Genomic DNA, 20653 nt, shown 5'->3' on the forward strand with positions numbered 1-20653 from the left:
TGGATAGTCTTTCCATAAAACTATTAAAATTAAATTTGATTTATATATAGGACTGAAGTGATATGGAGCTAGATAATTGAGTTGTTTTATCATTAATTAAGCTTTATCCCCTTTAAGATTTCGATAAAAAAAACCTTACACAAGATATAATTTGCTTTTCTAACCATGCATCTGAAAGTCATACACCACTGAAGCTCAGTTTACTGGATCTATATTTAAGGGCAATGTGTAGAATTTGAAAGGTTATTCACTTAACCTTTCCCAACCAGCCTTACTTAAACTATCTGGAGGGCTCACAATCCTGGTAGTCAGAGAGGAAGGGTCCAGGAGTTGGGGGAGGTGCACTTATTTGAAGGCTATCCCAGACTCTCCCTTACTTTTGGATTGAGGATGACCTTGGTTTAGGTCAAAGTGCCATATCTACATGCCCTATAAGTGAGAACTGGGTTTTTCCTCTCTTCACAAAGCAAAGTAACCTCAACGATCAAACCCGAGCCATTTGAAGTTCACAGCTTCAATCAGATAGCCACTGATCACCGAAGAGGAATTTGTCAATATCCATCTTCAAAGTAGTTCACAGTCAAGCCACAGTAACTAATGAAATAGCCCAGATTCACAGTGGCACGTTATCCTAAATGCTTAGCAGAGGAAGATGGCAATCAAGTTCAGCAAATGCTAAAGTCTGGCCCATAAAAAAGGTGAGTGAGCTCAAATAGTGTCACTAGGAAAGGAAAAGGTGGCAGAGCATGTTGTAATAATTATGCTCTTCAAATAATATATATCCACAGTTGAGTAGGAGCAACTTGTTAATGTAAGAAAAATTAGAGGAAATTCATATAGTTTGTAATGGGCACAAAATGTTGGGATAAAGATCAGTAAGGATATCCTGAAACACAGTACACACAGACGTACATGCTCACATGTACAAGTACAAGTTATTTCTCACTTTAGTTCCTTATATTTTCCTCTGCTGACTCCACAGCAACACCTGGACTACATGGCTCTAGTGGATCCAGCTATAGAATTCCATGCTATTCAGAAAATATATGGCTAGCAAGACAGCATTCCTGTTTTCCCCTACATGGTCTATGCATCCATGAACAATGACAACTTTAGAAGAAAACAAATGTCTGATACTGTTACCAGAGAGGGTCTAGGCCTGGAGTGGGTCTGCTCTGGGCCAGCCAGTAGTATGTGGGTTCTTGACTTAGTGCAGGAAATATTTCACAACATGAGTCCAGGTGATTTTGAGAATAAGTTTATTAACGCTGGGACAGTGAAGCAAAGGAAGGGCTTTGGTAGAAGAAGCAACAGGAGAGAGCCTAGGCAGGACTTCTTTGGCTCATTAAGAAATAGAAGTCACAGTGAAATAGGTGAGCCAGCGTGGGGCTGCCGTTAGCTCACTGGAAAGTCAGAGAAAAGGGAGCCTTGGAGACAGATTCAGGGGATTAGCCTGGGATGAGCTGCCGTTGCCCATTGATCCCCTGGTTGCAAGTCTTGCAGGAACCCTTAGAGTTTAGGAGAAAGACAGCAGAGACACAAGGCGTGGGTGTGCATTAGTGTGAGTGCACAGTAGGTCCTTGTCTTGAGGCTTTTTATCTTTGGCAGGCTGGAATCCTTGGGGAGGTCTCGGGGGAGAGTCTTAACAGAATATCCACTAGCTTTCCAGGTGTGTCCTTCAGTAGGTTGAGTCATCAAAATGTTCACATAGAGGGATCCGGGTTATTTTCTGGTTGCTTTTATTTTTAAAGAATGTCATTGAAGAGGGACTGAGACCAGCCGTCCTGGGACAGTCTGGAATGTGTAAACAGTTTGCTCCCAAGTGTCCTTGATTAGGGAAGATTAAACCTTGTGATTCATTAGCTGTGATTCATTGGCTGTAAATTGCTCAAATAGTTTGGCCTTGCTTAATTGTCTCCATTTCCCTTATTCCACTTGTCAAGGAATTTCCCTCGCTTCTTACTATCCCCCTACAATATTAATGATCATAACAAGAAAAGATACAGGAGACATTCACAGATGTGATGCTAGACCTGATCCTAGCTGGCATATGGTGGCTTCCACCCTCCATACACATCCTCATGCATCCAAGATAGTCCAGTTCAGCTGCATCACAGAGTGTAACATGGCAATCTGTCCAGGTGACTTCACAGCAACAAGTGGCTGGAGGCCATAAGAGTCTGGGCACCACAATGTTTTGGGGCTGTGTCTCTATGAAGAAGGCCCTTCCACTGTCAGGTTTAGCTGGAAACTCATTCACTGAGAGGGAGAAGATGAGGTGCGACTTGTCAGAACTGGGGGAAGAGGTTGCTGGGAAACTACTTTCCTCTCACTGAAGCGTTTTATGCAGTGTTCAAGCGGATGTCCCCACACGGAGTTTCTGTTGGTTTTTCCGGAGTGATACTTTTAATAATACGCTGTTGGGAAGAAAATAAGATGTTACAAACATTCTTGTAACTTAACAGTATTGAAAAAAACATTTCAACATTAATATTAAAACAGAGTTTGAATAGCATTTAATAGTAAATTGGAATAGTCTCTTTGACTTTCCTTAAGAAAGAAATTTCCAATTTATTCATTCTCAGGTAGGAATTAAAATGGAATATTCAGGAACTGTAAGCATCTGTAAACTAATTATGAAAGTCATTATATTACGAATGGGAGAAAATGATAAGCCTTCAATGGAACCTCTGCAGGCTTATAACATGCCTTTGACAAGCTGGGAAAATGCATCTTTTTTTTTTTTTTTTTTTTAGCAGGAGGTTTTCTGTAGCCACACAGGGCTTGGGGAAAAGATGAGTGCTGGATCCTGGCCTTCTGCCAGGTGGTAATCTAAGCAATGGATCGCTGTTGGACGCTTACTTATGAGGGACCAGCATCATTGTGTAAGTCACGAAGGAGGGGCTTCTATCAATGACCCAATCAAGCTGATTTCCCAACCTTGAGACTTGCAGGCTGCAGGTGCATTTGAGACCCTCCCAATTACAAGTGAGCAAGTTGGGGGCTCACTCCACAAACTCCAACCTTGTGTATGGCTATGGCCCAGATGAGGTAAACAATTTACCTTTCTCTTAGTCATTTCTTTTTTACCCATACCAAAATTTATATGAACTCTCCCTCTCTCATAGATAAAATGTTACAGACCATCGAGTATGGTATTCATGAAGAATTATAGTCCCTTGGTGTTCTTGCCAAAAAACAAACAAACAAACAAACAAACAAACAAACAAAAAGACATGGCATGCTTTATCCCTCTCAGAGACCAAACATGCAGCATGTTACGGCTTCTAAGAAGTCATGCAATAAAGAAATCTATTGCCGAAACCGGTTTGGCTCAATGGATAGAGCGTCGGTCTGAGGACTGAAAGGTCCCAGGTTCGATTCCGGTCAAGGGCATGTACATTGGTTGCAGGCACATCCCCGGTAGAGAGTGTACAGGAGGCAACTAATTGAAGTCTCTCTCTCATTGACGTTTCTAGCTCTCTATCTCTCTCCCTTCTTCTCTGTGGAAAATCAATGAAATATATTTTTAAAAAAAGAAAGAAAGAAAAGAAATCGATTTCACTTGCCTTAATCCAGCATTTGCCAAAACTTTTGAAACCAAATCTTTTCCCCAAGCATCAGGCCTATGGATATCCCATGGAACTACTGCTCCTTAAAATACACTAACGTTTGGCCAATGTTAATCCAGTCCAATGAGCACATTTTAAGGATGAAGAAACTCAGGCTCAGAGAAGGTGCATAACTTGCTATAGCTGATTAGGTTTGTCCTTCCCAGTCCTCCTTAATTGACTGTATCATGATACTTACTGATAACCCACTGTTCCCTCTCTGGTGACCTACGACAATTTCCCTTGATCTATTACTAATAGCCCTACAATCAGCCTCACCTGTATTATTAATGGATCTGAGCTCTGTTAATTATATAATCTTTGGGTGGCATTTCCTTATGACCAACGGGAAATGGAGGGTAGGGGAGATTTGCGAGAAAGATGACAAATATTCGAGGTGCAGTCTGTGACCAAAGGATACTGACATTTATTAACCCGAGTTCCCACCCCTGACCTTGGCCTCTGGGTTTGAGTCCATAGAACCAGTGGACCATCATGACTGCCATAAAGGACAACCTGAAGAAACAAATGTAGTGGCTCTAGGTAGGTCTGAGCATGTATTTCAAGCACCACCAGAGCCCAAGGCCCTTTGGGAGAAATGAGGTGGTGACAGGACGGGTTTGGATGCAGGAATTTACTGATTCCTTGCAGAGTTCTATTCACCTAGAATTCGGTTTTCCTGTTTGTAAAAAAAAATGAATGAACTCAGTTCTCAAGAAGAGCTGATGTTTAATTGCCTCGTGTTCTCTTGCTTCCTGTTTCTTTTTAAATGTCTTAGGAAGATGAGTGTATTGTTCTCTAAGAGCCCACGGACCATCCCAACTCAGTTCTCAGGTCATTATAGAGTACCATCCCTCCTAGCTTTTCCCAAGAACCACTCTTCCCCTTTGAACTTATTCCCTGCGAAAGCATCCACCCACACACTCGTAGTTGACCTGGACTACCAACTTTAGCAGCACAGGATGAAAACTGGCAACCCATCCTCCCTAACCTCTAGCACCAATGTCGATTTTTAGCAAACTCTTAATGGCAAACTGAGGACACAAAGAAACTGCACCTAAAGTGCAAAGATGTTGGCCCAGGCATCATTCTGAGCCTCTCTGTACTGTGTGTCCTTGGACAAGTCACTGAAGTAAGGAGATTTTGAGCAGAATTATTCTTAGCCTCCGTATATTTGCCTCCTAAGAACACTTGCCCACCCACCTCACAAGGTATTTTGATGACAAAATGGGATAATCTACATGAAGATGCTTGAAAAAAGACACAATCTTATACAAATTGTCAGGTTCTGGTATTAAACATTTTGCAGTCCATTATTAATTAAAGAAATGAACCTTGCTATAATGGCAACTTTTTAAAACTCCAATGGCTTAAGCTAAAACCATGATGCTATGGCACCACCCTTATTTGGTGATGGTTTTCAAAATAGCCCTTGTTACATTGCTGTTAGAAAAATGGCCATGGACATTTCCCACCATAATCTCCGCTTCCATCAAAATGTGTATGTTGCCCCAGACACCACCAATTTGATGTCCAGGCCAATGGCAAGCAGGAGGCAACGTAGTTATCTGGTAAGTCTAGGATGCTACTCACATCCCACACTTCGCGCTACGGTGCTCTCGAGTTTCCAGCTTGCTCCTTTGCTGCTGTATTTGAGGTTTATGGGGAATGCCTGGCATATCAGGGGTCTGCATGATATATGTGGGGGACTTACCTCCTGTGAATAGAGCATAGCATGCAAACCCTTTTCTCCTCAGTTACCAGTCTGAACACGCACACACACACACACATGCACACACCTCCTTCAGTGTCCCCGGAGTGATGATCAGCCGGTAAATCATGTATGTGGGGATGCAGATGAAAGACGAGGTTCCTATGCAGTAACCCAGGATGACACTCCAGTGAGGATAATTATACTGGAAAAGCCGTAGCTGTGGCGGGCTCATCAAAAAACTGAAAATGACAAACTAGAACAGAAATTCCAAGGAACATTAAAAATACAATCTGTGAGGCTAGAGATAGTTCTGATTACCACGAACAGCAAGTGTAAAGCTAAGACACTTTCGAGAAATTCCCCAAATGTGATATATCTTAGATTGAACTCTCATACACAAAATTCACTGATTCTGTGCCTACTTTTCTGCGAAAATAAAACAGCCAGGTGCTTATCTTGATTTCCCCTTCCTCCTCCCCTCCACATTAACCGCCACCTTGGGGATGCCAAGGCCTCCGAGTGTTATTTAAGGGAATTACAGCTCTCCATTCAGGGCAAAGGGGAAGAGACGGGCACCCATCAGAAGTGTTTGGGACCCTCAGATCAGACGGTGGAGCAATAGGCTGGCCGCCCCTCCACGGCCCCGCCAGGCTTTGGGCTTCCTAGTCCTCTTTGCGTTGCTTTCATTTCCTCCTGCGTTCCTCAGCTGTGACTGGTTGTGGTCAGATGGAAGGGGCCTCTGTCCAGAGGTGATAATAAGGTTCTTAAGACCTGAAGAGGATTTGGACTCCTGGGTCTGTGTTCCTCCTCTCTCCTGTCTGGGCCTCTCTGCTTTCTGCGTTAAGCCTGGGGTTTCAACAAGGCTGGCTGCACCCTGAGGCGTCTCAACAATGAATGACTGCCTGCCGCAGGCCTGCATAATGGAAGGAATAATGGAGGGAAAATGCAGCTTATTACGCTCTTTACTTGAAAATTCAGTGAAAATTTTCACCAAGAAAAACTCCATGTCATGCTTCCAACACGCAGATTCTGAGTTTTCTTATTTCAGTTTGGTTTTTAGAGAAACCAATGGCATAAATATCAGTTTTTATCTAGTATCCTCTATGCTGAAATCATTATTGCTCTTGATTTATTTTAATTATTTTATAGTCATAAAGAAGATAGTAATGCAAATTATTTGTGTGGTTGCCTGGCCAATGTGGTTCAGTGGTTGAGCATCAACCTATGAACCAGAAGGTCATAGTTTGATTCCTAGTCAGGGCACATGCCTGGATTTTGGGCTCGATCCCCAACAGGGAGCATGCAGGAAGCAGCCAATCCATGATTCTCCTCATTGATGTTTCTATCTCTCTCTCCCTCTCCATTCCTCTCTGATACATACATACATATATATATATATATATACATATATATATATATATATATATATATATATATATTTTTTTTTTTTTTTTTTTAAATGGGCACAATATTATTAGAACCCTTTCCAGGGCCTCAGGAGTAGCACAATGAATCCTTCCCCAGTCTTGAGCAGCTCTTCCTTGTCATGTAACTTTGGATCCTTTACTTAACATCTCTAAGCCTCATTTTCCTTAAATGTACAACAGGGTGTTAGAACTACACTACTTCATAGAATTATTGTGAGGATTAAAAGAGCAATGGGTGTTAGTTTTGCACCAAGGCCTGGTCCTTAATGTCCAATAAATGTTATTTATCACTATCATCGAGCAGGGAAATGAAGCAATACGGTGACTGAGGCCCAGATGGTGTCAGAAGAGTGGTTAACCACGGGGTCACAGTGGCTGGGAGGGGACACAGGAGGGGCTTCAGAAGTGTTGGCTCTGTTTTTGTTTCTGGGTATGGTCTTGGCTACAAAAGTGTGCTCAATTTACAAAATTTCAATGAGATGTATCGATACACTTAGGATTTGTACCCTTTTCTGTATAAACTAAAGGCCCAATGCACGAAATTTGTGCAAGGGGCTCGGCCCTGTCACCACTGTGGCCGCCTCCTCTGCCTTGGCCCTGCCCGCTGGCGCACGCCATGGCCCCCGCAGCCCCGGCTTCATCTGGAAGGTTGTCCGGAAGGATGTCCGGTCTAATTAGCATATTACACTTGTTATTATCGTTTCCCCGAAAATAAAACAGTGTCTTATATTAATTTTTGCTCTCAAAGATGAGCTAGGTCTTATTTTCAGGGGATGTCTTATTTTTTCAATGAAGAAGAATACGGTACACATTTATTGTTAAATGAAAATAAAGGAAACGGTAGTTGTCAACACAAACCAGACAAACTGTGAATCCTACAGTATCAAGAATTTACTCATTTATTCAATGACAATCATGTCATCATCTTCTGGAACATCATCATAACAATCCAATTCCTGAATTTCCTGGTGAATTTCTTGTGACTCCATTTCTTTCAGAATCAGTGGACCAAATCTCTCATGTTTAGCCTAGGGGGGGCCTTATTTTCAGGGGATGCCTTATATTTCACTCAGAAGGAAACCTGTAAGTAGGTCTTATTTTCAGAGGATGTCTTATTTTCGGGGAAACACGGTATTATAGATGTTACACTTGAATAAAATTTATTTTTTTTTAAGTGTTTACGTGGATCTTTCTCCAGGGCCTGAAGGAGGAAAATGACAACTCACCAGGAGAAACAGAGGGCTGATGACCACCCAGCAGATTCTCCAAAACCACCCAGGGCTGAAGCCCAGCATTTCCTTCACATTGCTGCAGAACTGAGTGATGCCTACAGTCGTCGGAAAGAGAGAGAGGTTGATCGACAGGGAGAGGACATGGACTGTCTGATCCCTTGATTCTCAGAGAAGCAGCAGTTCTGAAAATTCTCATGGGAGAGGCTCAGGGCACCAATCTGGTCTGAAAGTGGGACAGGGAGGCTTGTCACAGAACTTCATTTCTTAGCCAGCAACACAGAGTGGGAGAGGAGACGGACATGCGGGGAGAAACCTGAAGGCCCCTCTTGGTGCCCACACTGCTTTTCTAAGATCTCAGCATATATTTTATTTTATTGTTACTCTACAAAAGAGAGCTACATTTTGCCCAAGAATGATGAGCCCGCCCAACAGAGACTGACTTTGACCATGTTAACCCGGTAGTGGGAACTTCCAAGAGAAAATGTTAACCACACCATGGCCCATTCACGCGCCAGGCCACAACCAAGGCTCCTCTATGAAGGTAACTGACATGGAAGTAGAAGAGCGACCCCGGCCAGTGAGAAACTGAGACGGGGAAGGGAGCTAACTCTGTGTTTACTTCCCTGAGAGCACCCAGCAATACCTCGGGCAGGTCTATAGGGATGCACACACTTTGTTGTCTGAACTACCGAGGAGGTGGGGAGGACTTCTTTTAAAAAACTGAGCTCACATGCAACTCACAATATGGGGACCCCTTCCTCATGCTATGCAGAATGACAAACAGGCTAACGCTGATTTACTATCATAGAAACTAGGAAAATGAATACATTTCAGAATGAAGTAATCACTTCTTGATTTCAAAGATGAAGACAGGCATTTCTGAACCTGGCTGTCTTTATTCACTCCAGTTGCCAGTGCCCTTCCATCCCACCCGGAGGCTCTTGGGACTCCTGCCAATGGACCTGTGTCAACTCACTATCTCTGCTCTCGTTGGTTTCATCCTTATCAGATTCCATCCCAGGACCAGGAGAGGGTTTTTTTGTTTGTTTTTTTGTTTTTTGTTTTTGTTTTGTTTTTTTAGGGCAGATAATATAAACAGGAACATTCTTGCCTCTTCCCTAGAAACTAAGCTCCTAAACTCTGCCTCAGGGCTTGGGGGGAGCTCTTGCGAAATTTAAATCGAGGGCCACTGTACAACAGTCCACTCTGCAAATGCATCCACTGTGTGCTAGTTCCTTGTGTTGGGTCCAACTCTTAGAGCCAGCCAGGATCTCAAACATCCACTGTGGGTGAGCTGTTAGGGAACCGCGTTAGCCTGTTTCCATTGGGTAGACATTTAAATTCAGAAAGGAAAGAATGTCCTTCCAAGGATATGAGCAACCTGCTGTAGAGAGTGTGGAGGAGATGGGGACCTGCTTCGAAAGAAGACGCTCAACTGAGCTTATCTTACAGGTTCACCAGGAGGTGACATCTTGCACACTGCCCTGTCTTTTAGGGAAATCAGCCCTTCTCTATTCTGGGGGTTTCAGGCTGATATAGAAAGGACAGTGGCTGGTAGAAGGAAGCATCTTACCATAGAACCAAAACACAGCAATGGCTTCTAACAGGGCAACGGTGAGCACTGCGGGCCCCGTGGCGTACTCCTCCAGCAGCTTCACCACGTAGGCCCCGCCCTGGAAAGGAGATTGGGACCCTGGTTAGGGGCCCTGTGAGGCATTGCCTCCTCTTTACCATAGGGGCCAAAAGAAGCTTCTTAACTATGGATAATTCTGAAAATGCCACTGTGGACCTAATTATAAGTATCTCTAGGACTGGCCTTCTCAGGGTGGGCCAGATGTCACCCCATCAGACACCTTTTCCTTCCTAGGGAGCACTCTCTTCTTGACTCCTCTCCCCACTAAGTTCTAAGAGATGAACTTAAAAGAGCCTTGATCAACTTTCTTCAACTTACCAAACACCTACTGTGTACTCTGCCTTGGAGAATCCCGGTCCCTAAAGACTGAATCTGAGAGAGCCCACAAAACCAGACCCACTGAGCACATTGGTCACACGTGGTTCTGCCTTCTGTCCTAACTCAAAAATCCCTGGGTCCTGCTCCAGATGTCACCATCCACTGAAGCTCCACAGACATTGGAGTCATGGCTTGAAGATGCTTATCTGCAAAATCTTCCTTGAGACAGAATACAAGCCCAGGCTGCCTGTGGGTACTAATGCCCATTTCACAGTATTTGCTTCATCTAGCAACAAACAGACAAGCAAATACTGGAGAGGGTCTAACTCCTTCACCAGTATGAATTCTCTGGAGGAGACAAGGTGACATTACCAGCCTCCAGATGTTCCGCATATGAAGACACGAGGGCACTATTGCCATGGAAGCAGCCCTGAGGACTGGAAATAAACTGGAAAAGCAACACTTAGTTTTTCTCCAGATATCCTGACAACCCTGAAATCTGGCAGGAACTCCTGTAAAATGTGAAGAGCTTCCGGATCACTAGCACAGATTCTACAAACAGGTGCCACCAGAACCAACCTTTCTTTTTATCTTTGATGGCAAGCTTTTTATAAGCAGCCACAACCTTTTCCACGCCCTTCTTTTGGCCTCAAAGCCAGGGCACCGTGTGGGATGGAGGGAAAGGCACGGCTTCATGTAGTGTTCTCCTGCCCCCGGGGAGGCTGACTCAAAGGCTGAGGGTCGCGGTACTCACAAAGGTCAGAGTGGCCAGGGACCCGAAGAAGCAGGTAATGATCACACCGAGCACAAACAGCTCCCGGCGCTTGGACCAGATGTGGGGGAACTCATCCAGCACACCTGTGACCACCGCCTCCAAGCCTGCAAACTGAGAGACACACACAAATGGTCACAGGGAGGCTTTGGGACAAACCTGTTACCTTCTAGGACCGCGACGAGGAAGGAGGGATTAAGACTGCTGCGTGAGCAGTCTAGCTGATCGTGACCAGTTCCCCCTATTCCCCAGCCCTCACTGGAAATATATTTTTTTTCTGTCTACACTGTCGTATAGAACCCATCCCAAGATACATGAAGCAAAGAAAATATAGCATATGGACAGAACTTTTTATGTGGGGAGCCTTCAACTCAAAGCCAAGACTCCTCCACACCAAGTGCAAAGCGTCGAGCTGGATGTTGGGTGGCCAGGCACAGAGACACAGAGGGGCCTTGCCCTGGCCTTTAGCTGCTGCCATCTGGTCGAGGGACAGTGGACAGTAATAACAGTTTACATATGCTGAGCCTTGGCCTGTGCTGTGTACATACACACAGTCACCCCATTAATGACTCTAGGATACCAGAGGATGATAAGGGCAGTTGATGAGGAGTGAATAATGGGCTAGGGAGCCCCTGGGGACGGGAGGGGGGGGTGCGGGGGGGGCAGGCCAGGATGGGAGGGAGTGGGTGCAACTTCCTCCTTCCTCTCCCCTTCCTCCTCCCCTCCTTCCCTCCCTCCTCTTCTGCCTCCCCAGAGCCAGATTTCCCTCCCCATTCACTCACTGTGCTATCCAAGCCCAGTGTGATTAACATCAAGAAGAAGATGATGGCAAAGAACGTGGACGCTGGCATGTTGGCGATGGCTTCTGCGTATGCGATGAAGAGAAGGGTGGGGCCTGAGAGAGGAGAGAGGGGAGAAGCCCACAGTGTAGTGGGCTTGGTATAAGGGAGCCACCCCATTCCTACCATGGCCTGGAGAGGGTTGAGCTCTTCAAGGCATTACATTTCTCTAAAATCTTTGAAAATTTTAAAAGAAACATTTAGAAATCACTCCAAAGTTAGATACTGAACAGATGCAGGGAGCAGCAAAGCGATTCATCGGGAGTAAGGGACCTAAACAGAACAATGGTCCTACCTGCATCCTTGGCCACCTCGGACACATCTTCCTTCCTCATCTCAGCCATGTATCCAAGCACAGTGAAAATGACAAACCCGGAGAGTAAGCTGGTCATGCAGTTCACCACACTCGTCACCAGGGCATCTCTGGAGCAGAAAACCCAAGGGGGCTGAGACATTTCCAAATCAGGAGTCTGAGGAGCCTCTGCCTCCAGTTGGAGCAAGGGTGAGCAGGCTGAGCTCACTGGGACTTCAAGCCTGACCTGGTGTCCCCTCCTCTCCTCCCAGCTCCCGACCTCCCAGAGCTTGGATCAAGCTCAAAGCACAAACTGCCATTGTGGGCTCATGTGGCGGGGAGGCCCGCAGGTTAGGGGTGGGTTTCAGTCCTGTTGTGAACCAGCACAACACCCACCTCTCCGTTCAAACACAGCTGCTGTGAGGTGGGGCCTGGGTTGGAGTGGGAGCCAGAAGGGGACCTTGGCCTCACATTTGTGAAGTCCTCAGATTTAGACTTTTGACACTCTGGGCAAATGAGGCTACAAGACTGCCACAGAGATATCCTGACACTTTTAATAGACGAGCTCATCATCGGACTTCCGGCTGTTGTCCTAACGCAAGGCCATACCTCTTGGGTTGTTTGTAAATTAATTTAAACACACACACACACACACACACACACACACACACACACGTTCTGTAATTATCTTATGAATAGCATAATTTGATTTCTGCACCTTGCCATCTGTGATAGAACATTAAAACAAAGCCCACTCTAAAGATGATGAGCAATATTTAAATCATAATTGGAGCAATGCTCTCTGTTTTGTCAACATTTCTCAAGTAAGATTTGCCACAAGAATTATGGCATTTTGCATTGGTCAACATAGTTCAATCATACTTTTCATGTATATACAGGATGTCCCCCAAAATGTATACACATATATTGTTGATAGCTCAATTAATGTTTTTTTTTTCTTTTCAGATTTCATTGATTGGAATTAATAATTATTCAAAGTATGTATACATTTGGGGGGGCATCCTTTATACATAAACAAATTATCACATTTTCTTTTTCTTTTTTTCTCTTTTTTTAAAAAATATATTTTATTGATTTTTAACAGAGAGAAAGGGAGAGAGATAGAGAGCTAGAAACATCGATGAGAGAGAAACATGGACCAGCTGCCTCTTGCACACCCCCTACCGGGGATGTGCCCGCAACCAAGGTACACGCCCTTGACCGGAATTGAATCTGGGACCTTTCAGTCCGCAGACCAACGCTCTACCACTGAGCCAAACTGGCTTCGGCAAATTATCACATTTTCATTGTGTTGTTAAATACAATAAGTCAAATATAAACATTTAGTGTCTGTTGTAATTTTTGAAAACCTGCTTTAGCATTTCTGAATTAATGTATTCAGTATACAGAGACTCTCATAAAGTGGAAGTGGCCTGAGGCCCCTCTCTCCCCTGGGTGGCCTGGGTGAATTGGTCAGGGATCTGTGGCACCTAGGAGGATCAGAGTCTCAACATGGCCCCAGCCAGGTTGAAGACCATTGGTTCAATCACCTTCCTCCCGACCAGCTGACTTACACTCATCCCACTTTTCAGTTTTGCTTGGAGGGCCCTCAATACTCACTGATAGCAGTTGTTGTTGAATTTGTTGTAGCTAGCAAAAGCCAGTAGGACTCCAAAGCCAGGACCCAGAGAGAAGAAGATCTGAGAGGCAGCAGCGACCCACACCTGGAACACAGCAGAGGTGGGGTAAGGGCTGAGACCTGGGCCAGCACTGGGTGCCAGCAGGCCCAGAACCCTCGGGCCTCTGAATGGCTGAGTGCTCACACAAAGAAGCAGCGCTCAAGGCTCATTCCAGGGACGGCCACATCTCAGATGCAAACAAGTGTGATTTCTCTTCTTATAGGCATAAACCAATCCGGGGCCCTCAACTGCAGGTTATAAGACTGCCACAGTGAAATCCTGACACTTTTAATAGAAAAGCTCATTATCGGACTTCCAGCTGGTGTCCTAGCGCAAGGCCTTATCTCTTGGGTTGTATGTAAATTCATTTAAAGCAACATTGCACACCTGCCATTGAACCCAAATTTTACTTGTTGCTACTATCCTTTTTGGAGGACTAGCTTCGCTTAGTAAAATGACAAATAGGTGCACACCGTTTCCTCATCCTCTTACCTCTGTCTCCAGGAGTTTCTGCCAGTTCGGCTCCAAGTAGAAGAGAACCCCCCTCCAGGCTCCGGGGAGGGTGGCCCCCCTCACCAGCAGGACCACAAGGACGATGTAAGGGAAAGTGGCTGTCACCCACACCACCTGTGAGGAAGGAGACACATGGCTGCTGGTGTCTTTTATTCTTAAAAACCCCAAAGAAGGGGGGTCTACCTTTCTTTCTTTTCCTTCCCCCCCCCCCCCCCTGTAATTTTAGGAGGCAGGTGGTGTGGTAGAAAGATCACAGCTTTTGGAATCAGCCAGGAATCTGATCCACCGCTTGCTGGTACTAACTACCTCCAAATGCACTCCCACCTGTAAGTGGGTGAAGTATCTAGCAGGAAACAATCAATAGCCAGTGAATGTAAAGCACTGTACATGTTCCACGAGGGGTTTCAATAAGTTATTGCCACTATTATTAATTGTGACACTAACCGGAGGGTAAAGAAATTTTTTGGAAATCATGTAATTGTTCTTGGGATTGGCCCATTTCTAGAACTTTCTAATAGATTTGGTAAAGAGAGATTGAGCGTCTGGTGTAGAAGGAGATGTCCATCTGTCTGTGGCTGTCCGGGCTACCGAGTTCTGAATTTGAGAGCCTCTGGGGCTGCTTGGCCGGCATGGATCAGCAGTCAGAGTCTCCTTACCTTGCCAGATGTTTTGACGCCTTTCCAGATGCTAAAGTAGATAACAGCGAAGATCAACGTGATGCAGAGGACCAGCTGCCAGCTGATGCTGCCCAAGTCCTGGAGCCCCGTAGACCGGTGGATCTGCAGGATGTGGCGCCTGGAGGGAAAGAGACAGAAAGGCCCAGGAGATGGTACCAGCGGTGACCTGAGCACACAGCTGGTGACACCTGCAGGAGGTGCCAAGAGAAGGAATGGGCACGGCACTGCAAGCACCAAGTGGGCACTAAGCCTCAGCAAGAGCTGGGGTTGGCTCTGCCCAGCCTGAAGGAGAGACCAGCACATTCAGCCGACCCACTCTGGGAACACGCTCGGGCAAAGGCAGTCGTCAGGTCTCTCCGTGCCTGGCTAGCCCTGACCAACCAGGAGACATGACCAGCGCGACTGGCTTCAGGGCCATGAGGATTGTATGTGTGGGAAGAAGGCCCCTTCCCCACCCCAAACCAGCACTCTCTTTGGGTTGCCATTGCCAAAAGGCAGCATTAAACAATGCTCCCTACTCCGGGTATCTTCTGCCAATGGGAGAGCCCACTTAGGAAGTGAACACACGAAACTAGACACTATGTGACTATATTCAAACTAATGACGCGGTCAGAGGTTTGGCTTCCATGATACTGGCCCAGGAAGAAGGGAGGTTTGGAGCAGGAGAGGAATTTTGGGATGTGACGGTAGGGGTCGTCCTGGGCATGTCAGAGCTGCCTGGCTTGGCACGTAGGAAAGGACCAGATGGCACAGAGAGCGATGGTTACGGAGCACTCAAGGTAGAGTTCCCCCAACTCCAGATCCAGCCTGGGCCAAACCCCAGGGATGTGGCCCGCCCTCAACAGACCACCCCATCCCGTACAGGCACTTACGTGTAAAATTCCTCCGCCGGGGACGTGGAGTGGGGTGTCCAGGTGACGTTGTCCTCCAAGAAGTAGTTGGTGCAGTTGGCCGTGTTCCAAGGGTTCTCGCAGTTGGTCCAGGGCAGCTGGGCGGTGAAGGAGGAGATGAGGTAGTAGAGGGCCCAGGCCATGATGGTGTTGTAGTAGAAGGCGGTGTAAAGGGCGATGATGCAGGTGGTGTAGCCAATCCCTGGGGCAGAGGGAGAGGGAGGCCAAGTGTGAAAGGCAGCCCAACAGTGAAAGACAGAAACGGGGCACTGGAGGGCACTGCAGTGGGGGAAGGGAAGGAGGGGCCGCCGCTCATTTCATTCCCCAAGGACTCCGGGAGGCCGTGGAAAAATGGCAATGTGACCGAAACAGGTTTGGCTCAGTGGATAGAGCGTCAGTCTGCAGACTGAAAGGTCTCAGGTTTGATTCCGGTCAGGGGCATGTACATTGGTTGCAGGCACATCCCCAATGGGGGGTGTGCAGGAGGCAGCTGGTCGATGTTTCTCTCTCATCATCATTTATAGCTCTCTATCCTTCTCCCTTCCTCTCTGTGGAATATATGTGCATATATATATATATATATATATATATATATATATATATATATTTTAATGGCAATGTGGTAAAATGACTTACATGGATTTGCAAGGTTACATGTTTCAGAAATTGTGTGTGAGTGTGCTGTTAGTGCTTTTAAGTTTTTCTGTTCAGCTTACTTTTGATGGTCATTCATTCTGTTTCCCTTTAATAGTCTCCTACCACTTGCGCAGTCAAAACTTAATTATCGTACCCAAGTTATCTCCCAGGGTAACCGAAGGCCTAACTCCAGAAGGTCCCCAGCTCCCGCCCAAAGGTGGAAATCACCACTTCTTGGAAAACCCACCCACTCGAGCCTTTCCATTACCTTTGAAAATCGGGCAGATTTTCTTCCATACTGAAATGCACCCATTTCGGTGGTACTGGCCCAGCACAAGCTCCATGTAGAAGAGTGGGATCCCCCCAAAAATGGCCATGATGGTGTACGGGATCAGGAATGCCCCTGAGGCAGATGAAAGACAACTTCACTCCCTTCCCCCATCTGTCCCAGGAAGGCCCAACCCACCTGCACACCAGGGTCCATGCCGGGAGCCACAGAGCCATCTGACTCTCAGCATCATGGACCATGGCCCTGGTGCGGAGTGCCGCTGCTCTGTGCTCCGCTGGTCTTGGTGCTTTGCCAGGTGCTTTGCCAGGAGTAGCCGCAGACATAGCTGCACGGCTAAAGTGAGGTTTGGGAGGAGGCAGAGAGCAAAGGGAAAGAAAGCTGGGCTTGGGAGTCAGCAGAACAGGCACTGGGACCAGTTCCACTTCGAACTGCCTAGAGTTCCCGGGCCAACATCTCCTCTCTGAGTATTGGCTCCCCTATCACATGACTGGGTTGAGGAGAGCTGAGGTTCCCAAACACAGCCATCCATCCTACTCACTGGTGGGCTTAACCACATACATCTACCCAGACTTCCTGATGCAGAAGCTCCAGGGTCTCACAAAAAACGTCTAAGCTCCCCAGGGGATTCTGATGCAGCCAGTCCACGGATCAGTGTTTGGGAACCTGGGGTCAGATCTCCTGTGACAAACAGGTGCGATAATCTACGAGTCACTGAACTAGAACTTTGTTCACTATTGATTATCCATAGCGAGCTATTGCCTTTAATTCCCCTGAGCCAGAACACTGCCTCCGAGCCAGTTCAGCAGATGTGGCTGAGCAGGGTGGTTTGTCACCGACTGGGAAAGGGCAGAGCTGCTGTGTGTGTGGCCATGCTGATCTCGCATGGCAGAGGCAGAACGTGGAAATGCCGAGTTAAGGCTGCTCGCCTGCAGCCTGAGTTTCAGCCCAAAGGATGGATGAGCTGTGATTTTCCCTGACAACTTGCCCTCCCATTAAGTGCTTTGAACCAAGAAGCCTGAAGTCAGTGTCGCTTAGAAAGGTCCCACCTGACTTACAATCTGGGGACATCTGGATGGAGCATAAGAACCGTGTTGGGTTCTCTCTGTGGCATTTGTCCAAAGGGCTTTGGCTTGCCTGACTTCACCGCAGGGACTGAGTGTCTCACTGGTGACCCAGCACCTTCAGTAACACTCAGGCTAAAGGTGAGTCCTCCCAAGCTGGAGATAAGGCTCTGCTCCCCTCCCCTCCCCTCTACAGGAACTACTTTTGCAGCTGCATGGACCATGGCCCTCAAAAGCAGCAAAGACAGGAAGTTCTGTGTTTGATGGACACAAATGTGTTACACCCCTCCCCCTTCCCTACGCAACCTTATTTTAGCTGCCCTTCCAAATCCATTGCCAGAGCTCCTGTCAAAATAAATATCTACGGATTTGACTCCCATCTCCTGTCCTTTTCCTATGCTGATGGCAAGTCCAATGTCAGCCCCATACCTTCCCACTCCCCTCTTTGGGGCTCCCATATCCATGCCTACTATTTTTCATAATCTACACGTTCACTGCTCTGAAGGTGTTAGGGGTAGAAGGAGGAACAAGAAATAGTCACTGGCTTCAAAAACCTAACCCTTTTGTTGGAGACACGAGACACAACCCCATGCATGGCCTGGAGTTGGTATTAATGTCATGTTTGCCTGGTTTCAGCTCTGGATCATGCCTAGGCTGTGTCTTAAGACTCTGGACCTGAGCTGACACCCTTTTCTGATCTCACACAGGTCCAAAGGCCCAGGAGGGTCTGGACCCTCGAGCTCCCTCCCCACCCCCCCATTTTTTCCTGCCACAGATCTGGACTTCTCTGAGCAGGAGTGAAGGAGCTCAGCACAGTGCAACTGGTGATCCCCCCGTCTCTCTGGGTGGAAGAGGAGCTTGGATAATGCAGGGATGGAAGGGAGCACTGATGGTGGTGGATGATGCTGAAGATCTGCTGAAGTCAGGTTTGGGAGATTTCACTTAGCGTCACAGCCCAGAAGCCTCAGACACGCAGATTTACTCTGGAGATTTATCTTTTAGATAGGTTTCTACGTCTAAGCAATCATGTTCCCAGACCCATATTGGTTAAGCAAGACAGAAAAGGTTGCCTGTGGCCCATGATACTGACCCCCTCCATTCTGGTAACATACGTAGGGAAATCGCCAGACGTTGCCCAGGTCCACGGCATAGCCAATGACAGATAAGAGGAAATCCATCTTCTTGCCCCAGGTCTCCCGTTCCTCTTGGTGACCCTCAGCCACTAGGGCGGTGGTGGCAGCCTGGATGGAGTACTGGATGTCATCTCCTGCACCGGGGCTCAGAACCCCTGAGTACCCATTGGGGTTCTGGCCAGACTCCACCTTATCCCCAGGGGTGGGGACACCCTTCTGTAGAATTCCATTTTCTTGACAGTCTTCTCCATCCTTGCGCAGTGATGGTTGCTTCTGGGGATTTAAGGAGGTGATCTCCATCCTGTTGGCTAATAGATGACGCTGATGCCCATCTGCCAAGAACCTGAACTGAATTCTTTGTGCACGACCTATGTCACAGCGATTGAGAGCTCTGCTGGAAAGGCACACAGAGAAAGGAGAAGAGAATTAAGCATGTTACTTTGCTTTGGTATTAACGCATCATCCCTCTTAAACTACAGTGGTTAATGGGGTTACAAGTGCACCTGTTAAATGTGAGACATCCTATTTGCTGTGAGAGTCAATAACTTCAACTACATTTTCCAACCTATACAAGATATCAAACCACAACCAAGTCATTTGAAAAGAAAAAAAAAACATATATATATATATATATATATATATATATATATATATGGCCAGTTTAGTTCAATTTATTGGGTGATGACCCGTGTACTAAAGGGGGTCACCATTTCTATGCCAGGTCAGGGCACATGCCCAGGTTGCAGGCTTGATTCCCAGTCAGTGTGCATGTGGAGGCAGATGTTCGATGTTTCTCTATCTCTCCCTTTCCCTTCTTCTCTCTCTCTAATATCAAAGAAAAACATTTTGTTTTTTTTAAAAAGAGTTTTTAAACAAACAAACAAACAACAACAACAACAACAACAAAAAACCCACAGCAAATCATCAAGGTCCTTCCCAGGCTCTATTTAAGAACAAAGTATTGACTTCACTTGGGACTGGAATCTCCTGCTGGAGTTTCCCAGTGACTCAGAGGAATGTAAGAAGAGGGCTTGCTTCAACCAAGCCCCCGGAGTACTCACTTGGTCCTGGATGCTGTGCTGGGAAGCGAATAACAAATAAAGAGGCAGTTTTGGCCTGCATGTAGATAAGGAAGGTCCTTCCATTTAAGCTGAACACTCCAAACATACTTTATGTAAACTACAGGTGTGCACATGAAGAGGAAAACAGTAAAGGACAGGTGAAAAAGCCGCCCTTTATGAGGCATCGGCAGCTCCTGAGCTTTGGACATTCTCACTCCCCCAATCGCCCAGCTCTCAAGAATCTGAAGAATTCAGTTCAGGTTCTTGGCAGATGGGCATCAGCGTCATCTATTAGCCAACAGGATGGAGATCACATCCTTCTAGCTGGCTCCTGGCTATGTCCGCTCCATCTGTGCTTCTCCTTTCTGAATTCCCCAAGGTCCTGCTGGGCCTCACACAGCACTGCTGCTCACCATTCATTCTTCTTGCCACTCCCAGCAGCTTCTGTAGCCAACCCACTTGTTATTCTGCAATAGTGGGCTGCGGGGGCACCTCTGTTCCACTCCAGAAGATCCAGAGAAAGAAGGTTAGCAGCTACAGATGCCGGTGTGGCTGGTACCTCTGTTCGCACACACCGTGGTGGAGAGGGCTGGGCCAGGCCTCCTGAGTCCTCATATCACTGTCGTGTGTTGGGGTGTAGGAAAGTCGGCTCAGCTCGCTCTCCTCTGGATTGAGGTCTGAGACGTCAAACGTGGGGTATAAATGCGAGCCCTTTTGGACTTTAAACCTATAACCTGTTATAAAATCGTAAGCAGCCCAAACCTCCCAGCTAATTTCATTTCTTCTGGGCCTAAACTTTTCAAACTCTGCAAACAGGGTGGGAGTTGAAACATGTTCCTGTTTAGCTCAGATCGCATACCTTTCTCAGACAAGACA

At 46.6% G+C, this 20653-nt stretch overlaps 1 protein-coding gene across 1 annotated transcript; it reads right to left on the bottom strand.

The window, feature by feature from the left end:
- Positions 1-1249: 1249 nt before the first annotated feature.
- On the bottom strand, positions 1250-19016 carry LOC311632272 (sodium-dependent serotonin transporter-like; the record flags this gene model as incomplete). Its single annotated transcript, XM_084903519.1, has 13 exons — positions 1250-2417; positions 5411-5578; positions 7979-8079; positions 9558-9657; positions 10690-10821; positions 11490-11602; positions 11842-11969; positions 13459-13562; positions 14010-14144; positions 14687-14825; positions 15580-15799; positions 16502-16636; positions 18674-19016. The coding sequence occupies 13 exons, from the start codon at positions 19014-19016 to the stop codon at positions 2343-2345; spliced, it is 1893 nt and encodes a 630-aa protein (XP_084759645.1). The 3' UTR covers positions 1250-2342.
- Between the last annotated feature and the right edge of the window lie 1637 nt (positions 19017-20653).

Source organism: Pipistrellus hanaki, assembly GCF_964339955.1.
Source record: "Pipistrellus hanaki genome assembly, chromosome: 14".
Lineage (NCBI taxonomy): Eukaryota > Metazoa > Chordata > Mammalia > Chiroptera > Vespertilionidae > Pipistrellus > Pipistrellus hanaki.